Source organism: Prionailurus viverrinus, chromosome E3 (assembly GCF_022837055.1).
Source record: "Prionailurus viverrinus isolate Anna chromosome E3, UM_Priviv_1.0, whole genome shotgun sequence".
NCBI lineage: Eukaryota > Metazoa > Chordata > Mammalia > Carnivora > Felidae > Prionailurus > Prionailurus viverrinus.
This window is the reverse complement of record NC_062576.1, coordinates 24,827,012-24,842,095: the sequence shown is the minus strand read 5'-3', so window position 1 is coordinate 24,842,095 and position 15,084 is coordinate 24,827,012. Positions and strand designations below refer to the sequence as shown.

Sequence of the window (15,084 nt, the reverse complement as noted above, 5' to 3'; positions counted from 1 at the left end):
AGGTCGTTTGCAAATATCTTCTCCCATTCTGTTGGTTGCCTTTTAGTTTTGCTGATTGTTTCCTTCTCTGTGCAGAATATTTTATTTTGATGAGGTCCCAGTAGTTCATTTTTGCTTTTGTTTCCCTTGCCTCAGAGACGTGTTGAGTAAGAAGTTGCTGTGGCCAAGATCAAAGAGGTTTTTGCCTGATTTCTCCTCAAGGATTTTGATGGCTTCCTGTCTTACATTTAGGTCTTTCATCCATGTTGAGTTTATTTTTGTGTATGGTGTAAGAAAGTGGTCCAGGTTCATTCTTCTGCATGTCACTGTCCAGTTTTCCCAGCACCACTTGCTGAAGAGACTCTCTTTATTCCATTGGATGTTCTTTCCTGTTTTGTCAAAGATTAGTTGCCCATACGTTTGTGGGTCCATTTCTGGGTTCTCTATTCTGTTCCATTGATTTGAGTGTCTGTTTTTGTGCCCAAAAATGTTCTTCCTTGATGTTAGGGCAGTTCGTAGTGAAGTGAAGAGAGGGAAGAGTGTAGAGGAATCTTGAATTCTTGGGAGAGGCTGACAGTTTTGTTGAAGGAGGTTTTATCATGTGGATGTCCTTCCCTAATTCAATGAAAAGGTACAAGCTTGTGAGCACCCTAACAAGGTTTTCCAAAGAAAATCTCTGTACGCCTCTGACACACATACAATTACCTAAGCCAGTTTTTCTTCCTCCCAGGCCTGCTTTTTATAGTATTCTTGAATTTGTATCTCATTTTCCTTCTCTGATTTTGAGATTCAGGGAGATATTCACTAAAATGGTTATTGTTAAAAATGAAGTTGTTGATTCACCCTCTAATGTACATTTCAACTGACCTCAGCACTTCCCCCACATCCTCCCTCTCTGCTGTTGCTCCACAGACACTGGTCTTGTTCCCTTAGTCCTTCACTGGTCACAAAATAATTGCCTGTAACTTCCTTTGAGAATGAATAGTTCACATGTGTAAGACTTAAGCTTCTGCATAGCAGATGAAAAAAAAACCTGAACGTGTTAATAGATATACCTTAGCACTCATTCTCACAAAGGAATACCCAAATCATGGAAAGCAAATGTCTGTATATTTTTGCACACTTGTCCAAAGACAGGTGTTTGGACACATGTTTTGTGATGTGAGGAAGACTCACCTGAAATCATTTGAGTTTGTGAGACCTAAAATGAAATGATCATTTAAGGAATTAGAGAGAAATAGTTGTTACAGGGTAATAATAGGAGTAAATCACTACTTTAGAAAAGTTTTGTAAGGCTTTTTTTAGGAAGAATATGTTGCAAAGAGTAATGCAGAGTAGAATGGGATTAAAAACAGAAGCCAGTAGATTTGGCAATTAGAAAGTCACAGGAGACTTCCACTTTTGAGCAGCAGAGCAAACACTGAATGATACTGTACCAAAAATAATGAACTGAAAAGAAAGTATGGAATTGGCAGAGGCCAACAATAACATGAAAGCAATAATTGAAGGTAGGTTTGACTTGAGGTTATTGACAGCATCTGGTGACATTTATTTTCCATTGTATAAATAGTGAGGATCAGAGAAGTCAGAATAAAAAGCATAGAGGTACTACAAAGGTTTAATATCTTCCTATTTAAAATTGGAAGTTCAAAGGGCTACTCACTTCAAGGGTAAACAAGGGGCACCTGAGTGTTTCAGTCCATTAAACATCAGACTCCTGATCTTGGCTCTGTCATGATCTCATAGTTCCTAAGATTGAGCCCTGCATCATGCTCTGCACTGACAGTTCAGAGCCTGCTTGGGATTCTCTCTCTCTCTGCCCCTCCTCTGCTCTCTCTCTCTCTCCCTCTCAAAATAAATAAATAAACTTTAAAAAAGAGTGAACAAAACTAAAGCCACAGTAAGACACATAAAGGAAATTTGTAAGGGTTGAATTTTGCACTGGAATGAGGAATAACAATTTCCCTTTGCAATTTGTAAACACATGCAAATGTTCATATTGGTTTGTATCCTGAAGTCATAGAACCTATGTAAGCTAAAAAACATAACTTGATAATTTATTTAAATCTCAGTTGGTTGTGTGTGCCCTAGGTGAGTGGCAAAGGTATACACAATTCCCAGACTTCAAAGTATTCCCATAGTTAAATTTTCTAGAGAACTTGAGATCAAATTAAAAGCACAAAGAGAAGAAAGAGAAAAAAATACAAGCTCTTAAGAGCAAGTGCTAGCAGAAATCACAAATTGTAGAATCACAATCAGACCTGAAAAATTAAGATTTGGGGACTTTTGAATGATATAAAATATGTATGTTTACAGGGTGCCTGGGTGGCTCAGTCAGTTGAGCGTCCAACTTCAGCTCAGGTCATGATCTCACAGTTCGTGGGTTTGGGCCCCACGTTGGGTTCTGTGCTGCCAGCTTGGAGCCTGGAGCCTACTTCGGATTCTGTGTCTCCCTATCTCTCTGCTCCTACCCTACTCACACTCTGTCTCTCTCTCAAAAATAAATAAAGATTAAAATATGTATGTTTAAAATATTTAAATTGTAAGAGTCTCAGTAATATGAGCAAATAACAGAACATGTAATAAATAATAGGACATGTATGCATGTATGTTATATATAGGCATACAATATAAATATATATGTTTAAATGATTAATATGTATAATGTGCATTTAACATACATAAATATGTATGTTTAATATATTTAAATTGTAATATAGAGTCTCAGGTATAAAAGCAAATACTGGAATATATATAATAGAATATGTAATAAATAAAATAACATATATGCATATACTATTTATGTACATGTATGTTATACATGCATATAATAGAGAGAGAGAAAGAGAGAGAACAAGTAGACTTGAAAAAGATCCAAATAGAATCCTGAAAAATGAAATTTAATAACAATTTAAATTAAGAACTCAACAGATAGAAGTATCAGCATATAGATGGGTATTGTTTTTTTTATCCATTCTGTCACCCAGTGTCTTGGTTTTTAAGTCTAAGGTAGTAAGTATTGCTACTCTGGCTTTCTTTTGACATCCATTTCCATGATAAATGTTTCTCCATCCCTTCTTATTTTAATTTACAGATGTAAATTAAATTTAGGTGTAAAATGGGTCTCCTGTAGGACCCATATAGATGGGTCTTGCTTTTTCGTATCCATTCTTTCACCCTATGTCTTTTGATGAGAATGTTTAGTCCATTTACATTCAAAGTAATTATTGAAAGATATGTTTTTATTGCCATTTTGTTACTTGCTCTGTGGTTGTTTCTCAAGTTTTTCTCTGATCTCTTCTTGCCTTTCTCTCATGTTTTGCTGATTTTCTTTAGTGATATATTTGGAGTTCTTTCTATTTATTCTTTGCATATTTATTAGTGGTTTTTGATATATGGTTACCATTAGGTTTTTATATAAACTCTTCTGCATATAGCAGTCTATATTTAAGTGATGGCTATTTAGTTTGAACCCATTCCTTTCTCCTCTCCTCCACACGTTTTTAGGGATATAGTATAATATTTTATATCCTTTATTTGTGAAATTAAGTACAATTTAAAATTAATTCCATAGCCACACTATCCACATTTCAAGTGCTCAGTAGCCACATGTGTATATTGGTGCAGCTATAGAGTTCTTCCATATTCATAAAAAGACAGTGTGGTGTATATAATTAGTGCCATTTTTGGCATCTGCTCAATTAGCCAATATCCTGAATCAATTATTTGTCTCTATCAACTCAAAATCTACACTGGACAGAATCACTATGGGTTGGGCACTTGAAGATTTGCTTCTTGGCCATCTCTCTTTGCCCAAAATGTCTTATATGAAGTTTCTGTTTAGACTGGCCTTTTATCTTCTTTCTAAAAAACTGAATTCATTATCAAAATTTCATATTGTCACTTCATAAATTAAGCATGTTCATATCTCCAGGAACTTAGTCTCTAATTGTTCAAATCAAATGCATTCTTTAGAGAGACAGAAGTCTGGTTCCCTTGAAGATTTTTCTACTCTCAAACATGTCTTAATTTCCTCATCTGTTCCCCACTGCTGAATTGTAGCCTATATCTCTGACCCCTACTTTATTCCCTTAATTGATAAATTAGGATTAGAAATGTAAAAAATAGTAGTGGTTTCCTTTCCATATCAGGTGCCATAAGTCTTATCACATAGACACCCACTTCACCAAAGAGACTTTTCAGAACTCTGCAATTATCAACACAAACTGTCACTGGATATTGGCTGGAAGAAACTTATTGGGTAGTAATTAGTATTCTTCAAATGTAATAATTGTTTTTAATTCCCAAAGTTTATTTTGATCATCCTTGGGAGATTTGTTGTCCTAGGGATAGTTCATTTCCTATAATGAAATCTAATTTTATCATCTTTTTAGAAGTTCAACATAAGATGTCAAAAGCCACCAGAGCCTTCATACTTAATTCATTACTGTTCTTTCCTAATTACAACCTTGCGAAGTGTATCGATGACTATTTTACTTTCTACCAGATAAAGAAATGGTGCTCTGGAAACAAACCTCCTGTCTACATAAATTGTAGTAAAGAAAGTAAGTATCATTAATCTTAAACATAAGACTGCCAGTAATTTTTCCAGCAAAAATGGGTTTATTGGGGAATGGGAGAGAATTGCAATACAGGAAAAGCAAGTTACAGCAAATCATGGACAAGTCTCACAAACATTATTATTTTAGAGAGGAACATTATTTAGGAGGAGGAGAGAAATTGGGAGGAATTGTTTGAACAAAATTCCATTGGAGAGAAGCAAGGCTTCAGGGTGATGACAGTTTTTTATTGACTGAGCTGCAGGGGGTAGTCAATTTCTTACAGGAGATACAGTGTGCTTTTTTGTTGTTGTTGGGGCTGTAATCAATGATTCTTTTTAAGGATTCTTCTGTTGGGTGTACAATTGACAATTCTTGTAATTGACAAGTGGCAGGGTATGAGAGTTCTGCCTGTTGGCCTTCTGACTCCATCTTAGTGAGGCTTACCTTTAATTTTCACAGTATCCTTGGAGTCCTCAAGCCTAAAAAATTAGTCTCAGTCTTAGCCTATGAGACAGTGGGGAATCAGCCCTTATTTCAAAGGAGAGAGTCAGGACACATATTCAGTACATAAGTCATTTTATCAGAGTGGGAGAAAGCCTTTGTAATAATAAAACCTCAAAAACAAAGCTAAGTTTCAAGTAGTCATCAGATATAAAAATAAGAGCTACTAGTAATCAACCACATAGTAACTATGTTATGTTAAATCTTCACAACCTCAAGTTGTCAGTTTTTATACTCATTCTGAGGAAACTGTGCCCTAGGCCACATAGCTTTTGTGGTCCAGAACTGAGATTCACAGCTTATGTTCCCTCATTGCATAATGCATTTCATCTTTAGAAAAAAAAACCTCCATAGGAAGAATTTGTGTGATATTTACTTTTGTTACCTCTCAGCATTTTCATCACTCATAAGCACCCACACTCACTTGGCCACAACTTATTTGAAGGAATGGATAAAACCCATTCTCCAGTGTCTAATATAGTATCTGCACATAGAGGAACTCAACTTTTTTAAATAAATAAGTAAAGGTCAGGATGTGGTGATTTGAGTAATAAAGAGCAGTACGATAGAGAAAAGAGCCAGAAAAAGAGAGTAAGAGAAAGGAGAACAATACTGCAGACTTGTCAGAAAGAATAAACATTTAGAAGTCCTCATGGTGGTGGTGCCTGGGTGGCTCAGTTTGTTAAGCATCCAGCTCCTCATATTAGCTCAGGTCTTGATCTCAGGGTCATGAGTCCAAGCCCTCCCTGCACTGGGTACCATGCTGGGCATGGAGCTTACTGGAAAGGAAAGGGAAAGGGAAAGGGAAGGGGAAAGGGAAAGGGAAGGAGAGGAGAGGAGAGGAGAGGAGAGGAGAGGAGAGGAGAGGAAAGGAAAGGAAAGGAAAGGAAAGGAAAGGAAAGGAAAGGAAAGGAGGAAGGAAGGAAGGAAGGAAGGAAGGAAGGAAGGAAAGAAAGAAAGAAAGAAAGAAAGAAAGAAAGAAAGAAAGAAAGAAATTCCCACAGTGGCACTGTATCATTTATTAGGTAATTTTGGAAGTATCTTACTTTGGTGAGAGTGGGCAGAATGAGAAAGGCAGGAATATTTAGTAGCAAACCAGATCCTACCTAGAATAGTAGTTGATGACCTCAAAGGGAAGATCAGTAAACTGTAACTGTATGACAATAAACTTTAGCAGATGGGGTGAGGTGGGGGAAAAAAATGGAAGAGAAACATTTCATGCAAAATCTAGTGACATGGAAAGTCGAGTATTACTGAGTCTCCATAGAAGCATGGAGTATTTTGTACAGAAAAATAGAAAGGTTCCAGTTTCTCCATATCCTCTCCAACAATTGTTATTTTCCATTTTTTTTATTATAGTCTTTCTAGTAGGTATGAAGTTGTATCACACTGTTGTATCAATTTGCATTCAATGACCAGTGATGTTGAGCATCTTTTAATGTGCCTGTTGTCCATTTGTGTATCTTTTTCATAAAAGTGCCTATTCAAGTTCTCAACCCATTTGAAATTGGGTAATTGGCCTTTATATATTCTGTAAAGTAGACCCTTCTTTGATATGTGGGTTGTAAATATTTTCTCCCATTCTGAGGGCTATCTTTTCACTTTCTTGCTAGTGTCCTTTGATACACAGCAGTATTTCATTTTGATGAAGTCTAGTTTATTCACTGTTTTTTTGTTGTTTTTTGTATACTTTAGGTGTCAATTGCTTAATCAGAGGTCACAGAGATTTATTCAATGTTTTATCCTAAGAGGTTTATAGTTTTAGCTGTTACATTCAGGTTGTTGATCCTTTTTTAGTTGATTTCTGTATATAGTGTGAGACAGTGCTCCAACTTGATTCTTGTACATATGGATATCCAGTTGTTTCAGCATCATTTGTTAAAAAGACTATTCATTTCCCCATTTAATTAACTTGGCACTCTTGTTGAAACCAGTTGACCTCAGAAGCATGGGTTTATTTCTAAACTCTCAATTGTATTTCATTGATGTGTATGTCTGTCCTTGTTTCAGTATCACCCCCATCTTGATGACTTTAGCTTTGTAGTAAGTTTTGAAATTGGAACTTGGCTATGTCTTGATATTTGTTTTGCAATTCCTTATACATTTAAGAATTACCTTTTTTGAGGGTGGGGAGGCACCTGGGTGGCTCAGTCAGTTAAGTGTCCAACTCTTGATTTTGGTTCAGGTCATGATCTCATGATCATTGACAGTGCAGAGACTGCTTGGGATTCTCTCCCTCTCTCTCTGGTCCTCCCCTGCTTGTACTCTCTCTCTCTTGCTCTCTCTCTCTATTTGAAAATAAATAAATAAAGTTTAAAAAAAAGAATTACCTTTTTTTAAGACCCAAAAAACAAATCTAGTAGGATTTAAACAAATTTTATTTATTTATTTATTTATTTATTTATTTATTTTATTTATTTATTTTTTGAGAGAGAGAGAGAGTATGTGTGTACTCAAGATGCATGCACGAGCAGAGGAAGAACAGAGGGAGAGGGAGAGAGGGAATCTTAAGCAGGCTCCACACCCAGTGTGGAGCCCATCATGGGGCTTGATCTCATGACACTGGAATCATGACCTGAGCTGAAATCAAGAGTCAGACACTTAACTAACTGAGACTTGCAGGCACCCCAGAATCTGTAGGACTTTTATTGACATTGCCTTAATTCTATAGAACAATTTTGAAAGATTTCATACCTTTACAATTTTGATTTTACAGTCTGTGAACTTGGTACATTCCTTTGCTTATTTAGTTTTAGCCATCCATCTATTTACTTATGCCTTCTGCATTTTTATTTAATACTGTTTATTTGTTATTGGCTTAGAGGTATTATAGATATGTTGTTAGCTTTATTCCTACATATCTTTTGATGTTATTATAAATGGTATCACTTTTGAAGAGTCATTTTTCATTGTTTTTTGCTGATATAGAGAAATAAAATTAAAGAGCTCATTTTTTGTATAGAGAACTCCCTAAATTATTTTATTAACTTTAATAATTTATGAGTAGATTATTTTTAATTTTCAATGGGTACACTCAAAGCAGCTGCTAATAAGGACACTACTTTTACTGCTTTGTTAAGGACATACAATTTAAATATAATCAAAGTGGTGATAGCCGACATCCAGTTTCACTCCAATTTCAGAGAGAGCATCTTCACTGATACTGACTATATGCCCTATTTCACACAGCTTTGATGAGTCAGAACTGAGATTCAAAGGGATCCTACTTTTTGGATTAAAAACGTTTTTTGTTTTTGTTTTTTTCTATCCTGTGTTTAGTAAACCTTTTTTTTTTTAAATCACAAAAAACTGTTCAGTTTTTCTTAAGCTTCTGTTGAGATGGGCAAATGATTTTTCTCTTTGTTTTACTGAATTACATATTCTGTTGAATTACATAAACGGATCTTCTAATGTTAAATAATAAAAAATTAAATAGACTGAATAATTACACATGGAGATTATTGATCATGTTTCCTTAATAAGGATAGAATTATTTAGGTGTCCTATTAATAATTTGGGGAGAGGAATTAATAGAGTTTTTGTAGAATCCTTTCATTTACCTAAATTTTCAAAATCATTGGAGTAAATTTGTTTATAATATCTTCTGGGTTTTTTTTTTAATGTTTATTCATTTTTGAGAGACAGAACATGAACAGGGGAGGGGCAGAGAGAGACACAGAATCTGAAGCAGGCTCTAGGTTCTGAGCTGTCAGCACAGAGGCCAACGTGGGGGTCAAACTCATGAACCACGAGATCATGACCTGAGCTCAACCAACTGAGCCACCCAGGCACCCCATATCTTCTGGTATTTTTAACACCTGTGAATTCTATAGAACTTATCATTTTCACTTATGATATTCTGAATTTTTTCCACCCACATTGTTTCTTGATAAATCTTACCAAAGTTTTATCAATTATTTTAGTCTTTTCAAAAAACATGTTTCAGGGGCACTGGGGTAGCTCAGTCAGTTAAGTGTCTGACTTTTGATTTCGGCTCAGGTCATGATGTCACAGCCATGAGATCAAGTCCCACACCTGACTTTGTGCTGAGTGTAAAGCCTGCTTAAGATTCTCTCTCTTCCTCTCTATCCCTCTCCTGCTCGCTCTCTTTCTCTCTCAAAACAAGAAATAAAAAACAAATTTTCACTTTTGTTGATTCTTCCTATTGCATGTTTATTTCCTAAATTATCAATTTAAGCTCTTTATTATTTTCCACATTTTCCATTTTGGGGGATTAATTTTCTAACATCATAAGATGGGTTCTTAAATCATTTATTGTCAGCCTATCTCCCTTTCATGATAAGGATGGATCGCAGTGGGGTTTGGGAGGTTTGTATTTTCCTTGTTTGTATTTTCTGAACTTCCTGTACTTGTGAGTTGATCTCTCATTACTTTTATAAAATTCTCATCTTGGGAAGATATCACTTTTGAGAAGAACAACCTAGAAGACAGAATTATCCCTTAGAAGCTTGATGATGTGCAAAAAGAAGGAAAATATAGCAATAATGGATAGTACTGCAGAAACAGAAGGTTATCAGGAAATCAGAAAACTGTATCCACATTACCACCACACTACCACTACCACAAGCAGAAGGACATTTATTAAAGAAATTACATTTCACTCTGCCAACAAAAATCCTTTCATAAACTAAGCAACCAAGGAATCAGCCCAAACTTATCATCACTACTCCATAAAATTATTGTTTTGATGGTTCATGAAAATTCCCAATTCACAACAGAGATACCCAACATTCATAAAAAGCTAGTATGGCTAGAAGACAAAAATAACACATACTAGAAAATAAAATTTTAAAAGCCACAGAGTTAACTTAGTTAGAAATATACATATAGTGGGGTGATATGTGGGAAGCGAAGCAAATATGGCTAAACATCAACATAGTTGATACTAGGTGGAGGGAATGGTCTTTATTTTATTATTTCAATTTTACTTTATGTTTGAAAAAAATTTTTTCAATGATAACACAGAGGGAAAAGACACTCCCGTAGAATACATAGAGCATGATACTATTTCTATAAAGTTCAAATTTGAGAATTAAACAAAATTTTATTTACTTACATATATAACTTTATATATTTACATATTTCATATATATTTAATGGTCTACTTGTATTTAAATAAAATAGGAATGCAGAATACAATTCATCATAGTGGTTACCTGTGGAAGATGGAAATATATGAAGGAGCATCTAAGTATTTTAAAATCGTTTATAAACTCTTAATTTGGAGACTGGGTTCATAGATTCCATTATGATATTATGCTTTAAATCTGTATATATAGCATATAATATGCATGTATCAAGTATTTTTTATTTAGAATTCTAAAGTATGAGGAATAGAAAAGGTAAAATAATACTAGATTTGATGGTCTAAGCAGGAATCTCAAAGGATCCCCTGATAAATTATTAGGCTTTATAAGCCTAATATTGTGGTTGATTACTGCAAAATAAATACAAACAGAACATTCAATTGCATTTCTATACATCAACCGTAAACACTTAGAAAAGTGTTCAAAGGCAAAGCTGGAACAATTTCAACAACAAAATAAGGTAGTATTGGATTTGTAACTGAAAGTATAAATTGATAATATGAATCTGTTTTGATATAAATAAATGACTAAATAAATAATGATGGATAGAAGAAAAATTCTCCATAGAGTTTCAATCAATTTATGTAGATATTCCAACCTCTAGGAGGTAGAGGATAACTTCCCAGTCCATATTTGTGGGATGTACATTTTGACTTCCCTCCAGAGAATAGAGAGCACAGACAAGGGATGAGAAGGAGTAACTTTACAGCAGAGAAAGCTGACAAACACAATCTCAACCACGTGATCAAGGTCAACATTAACAGTGACAAGTCACACTGGTAGTGTGTACATTTTATTGTTGTTGCAATAAAAATATCCCTTTACTTCTGTGAGTTTCCTCCCCCAAATCCATAATCCCAGTCTAATAACGAAGAAGAAAAAAAGAAACCATTAAACAGGTCCCAAATGAGGGATGTCCTACAAAATTCCTCACCAGTACTCCTCAAAACTGTCAATATCATAAAAAAAAAATAAAGAAAATATGAGAAAATGTCACAGCTAAGAGGAACCAAAGGAAACATGACTACTAAATATAATATAGAATTCTGGACTGGTTCACAGAAGAAAAAAAAATAACACTACTTTAGAAAAAAAAGGAATCCTGAAAATGTCAGAGACTTTAGTTAATGGTAATATTTGGTACTTATTAATGATAATATTTATTCATTATTGTAACATACCATACTAATGTATGTTGCTAATAATTAGGGAAAGCACATGCAGAGTGTGTGAAATTCTCTGTATTGTCTTTATAATTTTTCTGTAAATCCAAAACCATTCTAAAGGATTTACTTTTTTTAAAGGAGGGAAAGTATATAATTTTCTTATAACAAATTCTGGACTTTTTACTCAACTTCTCAAGACAGTTCAAGAAGTATCACTAATGGTCATTTTTACCTTTTAAACGCAAAATGTTACCTTTTGCAAGAGTACTTGCACTTTAATACTGGCTTCTAATTATTGGTTTAAGATTTCACACTTTTGAAAGGACTTGGAGCATTTTTTCATGGCATGTAATAATAAGCATATCAATAAATATATTAATATTCATCTGCTTAGCTTACTTGATTACCATACATTATATTCATGAAATTAGCCTTCAGAATTCATTGTTGAATATTAGTGTAGCAGGATAATCACTTCTCACACTCCAAATAGTTTACTTGTCTCAGTGTAGCCTAATGTTTCATTCCACCCTATATTTCTTATTTATTGTTTTCTCAGGCCTTGTTCATAGTGTCAATGTTCTGTACTAATCTCTCTCTTCACCCCACCCCACCCCCCACCCCCACCATCCTCAGATACTGCGAAGAATGTTTATTCTTTGGAAGAGAAAATGATTGGAAAGTACATGATTGTAATGAGTATCACAGGCTTTATTTGCCTTCTCTTGCTTTTCTTTTTGGACACTACTTTGTGGAAGCTAAGAACATTTCTCAGTCAATATGTTTACTTTGGTATCTATAAGACATTCAGGAAGGTAAGTAATTAAGCATGATCCTTAAGAATAACTCCAAGAAAAGGGAACATTAAGCCTGAAAAGCATGTATCTATATATGACTATCTCAGGGTAAAAGAAAATCTATGTTCACAGAAATATGTTTTTTTAAATAAAACTCATTGAGGTTTAATTTACCTACAATAAACTGTATTTGTTTTTATTGTTTCAAAGCACCAAATTTTGTGTTTACTAATTTCCTTTATTGTTGACTATTTTCTCTTTCATTGATATTTTTGGTCTTTATTTAAAAATTTTTCTTCCTGCTGCTTGCTTTTGGCTTACTTCTCTCCTTCTAGCTTCTTTATGGAAAGACTGAAATTACAGGTTTTAGGTCTCTCTCCTTTAATAACACAAACATTTAAAGCAAAACATTTCCCTGCAAACACTCCTTTAGATGTACTCTGAAAAAATTTGATTTTGTACATTTTTGTTATCATTCAAATGTTTTAAGTATTTTTTAAATTTCCTATGCGATTTCTTTTTTGATGCATGGATTACTTTAAAAGTCTGTAAATAAATGCAAAAATATTTGGAAAGTTTCTAGATATATTGTTATTGATCCCTAGTTTAATTCCTTTGTGGTTAAAAAACATACTCTGTAGTGAATTTTTTTAAAAACCATTGATAATTGCTGTATATGGCTCAGCATGTGACCAATATCGGTATTGTGCCATGTACATGTGAAATAAATGTGTACATTTGTTAGTTGTAATGTTCTGTAAATATCAGTTAGGTTATGATGGTTGATAGGATTGCTGTATACCTAGTCTCTAGCTGATATATTTTTGTCAGATTTATTTTTCAATTGCTAAGAAGAGTGTAAAATCTCCAATCCCAGTTGTAGGCTTATTTCTCCCCTTTAATTCAGTCATTTTAAAAAGTATATTTTGAATCTCTATCATTAAGCCAATAGACATTTATTATTTTATGTCTTTCTGATTAATTAAATTCTAGAATATCTGGTAATGACATATATCTCTGGTACCATTTTTTAAGCCTATTTTTTTTTGTCTTAAAGTCTATTTCCTATGACATTAATATGGCACCTTCAGTCTTGTACTTACTTTCTCATGGTATGCCATTTTACATACACTTATTTTCACTGTATTTATTCTGACTGTAAATAACATATAGTTACATCCTAATTTTTTATCCATTCTGATAATCTCTGCCTTTTCAATATGAGCATTTAGCCCTTCATTGATAAGTTTGTATTTCCACCTACCACATACATATATTATTTGTTTTCTGTTTGTCCCTTCAGATTTTTGTTTCACTGCTTTCCCATTTCTGCTTTTCCTTGGATTATTTGAATATATCTAGAATTCCACTTTAATTTTTCAATTCACTCTTTAGCTATACTTCCATACTTATGTTTAATGATTGGTGCGGGGTTTAGAAAATAATACATAGTTCTTTTTTCACAGTCTGTTTAGAGTTAATATTGTAAAATGTAGAAAATGTGAAACCATAATTTCTGTTTCTATCCCTCACTGTTTTTAATGCTATAGTTGGTGTATGTCTTACATCTATATATGTCATTATATAATTAACCATGAAAAATAATACTATATTTTGCCTTAAAACAGCATGTATTTCAAAGTAAGTAATAGAAAAAAATGATTTTATATTCACCTAGACAGTTAGCATCTCTGGTGCTGTTCATTCTTTCCTGAATATATGAGTTTCCCTCTGCTATGGTTTTCCTTTAGACCAAACACTTACTTAAGCATTTATTTTAGTTAAGAACTAGAGAAGAGCTATGTCTTCTTTTATCTGAAAATATCTTTATCTTTATTTGTGGAGTATATTTTTGCTTTCATTAGAAGTCTGGGTTGATCATTTTTTTTTCTGGGCACTCTATATGTAATATCATTTAACTGTCTTCTGGTTTCTTTTATTTCAAATACGAAGAGGTAGTCATTCAAACTGCTTTCTCTTTTATGTAATGCACTGTTTTTCTTTGGCTGTTTTATTTACGAGTTTCTCATTATCTTTGGTTTCCACCAATTTGACTATTATGTACTAAGGCATAAAGCCAACTTAGCTAAGCCAGAACCTTATTTTCCAGAATCCCCTTCCCTGTATTATCCCAATTTAGAGTTGTTACGAAAGGAGATTCACATGAGACTTTGAAGGCAGAATTGAAGCAGACTTAGACTCAGTCTTACAGCAGCATATCTCCCTTCTTAACTTGTCCACTCCAACCTATACTAGCAGCTGTGCATAATGCCACTAAAAAGAGTATCCTCTAACATAACTCTAGTCACAATTATTTACTTAGGATAAGTCAGGGAATGGCAATGTCATTTTCCATGATTAGATACTTTTTTTTCCAAATACTTGTTTGTTGTATTGCCGTGTTTAAAAAACAAAGTAACGAATATCGAGCAATTCATTTTACTGCATTTTGCCTGTACATGTTTATATTTTATTTATGTTTATTAAAGTTTTAAATTTTTAATGTTTATTTATTTTTGAGAGAGAGACAGAGCATGAGTGGGGGAGGAGCAGACAGAGAGGGAGACACAGAATCCAAAGCAGGCTCCAGACTCTGATCTGTCAGCACAGAGCCCCACAAGTGGCTTGAACTCACAGACCACGAGATCATGACGTGAGCCGAAGTCATACGCTCCACCGACTGAGCCACCCAGGCGCCCCATATTTTTACTAAGTTTTAAATTTTAATTCCAGTATAGTTAACATAAAATGTTATTAGTTTCAGGTGCACAATAGAGTGATTCAAAAAATTCTATGCATTACTCAGTGCTTATCATAAGTGTACATTTTTTTAATGTTTGTTTGTTTATAGAAAGATTGTGTGTGCAGGTGGGGAGGGGCAGAGAGATAGAATCCCAAGCAGTCCCCACGCTTTGAGTGCAGAGCCCAACCCTACAAACTATGAGATCATGACCTGAGCTGAAATCAAGAG

The 15,084-nt window shown here is 34.0% G+C and overlaps 1 protein-coding gene across 4 annotated transcripts in view; it reads left to right on the top strand.

Annotated features, from left to right (window-relative positions):
- Positions 1-15,084, top strand: part of LOC125154203 (phospholipid-transporting ATPase ABCA3-like) — a 304,058-nt gene that overhangs the window by 264,995 nt on the left and 23,979 nt on the right. For all 4 annotated transcript variants that reach the window (XM_047838052.1, XM_047838050.1, XM_047838051.1 and 1 more), the window contains 2 exons: positions 4,374-4,544; positions 11,953-12,131. In XM_047838052.1, the coding sequence (XP_047694008.1) occupies positions 4,374-4,544; positions 11,953-12,131 (350 nt within the window). The remainder of the gene's footprint in view (positions 1-4,373; positions 4,545-11,952; positions 12,132-15,084) is intronic.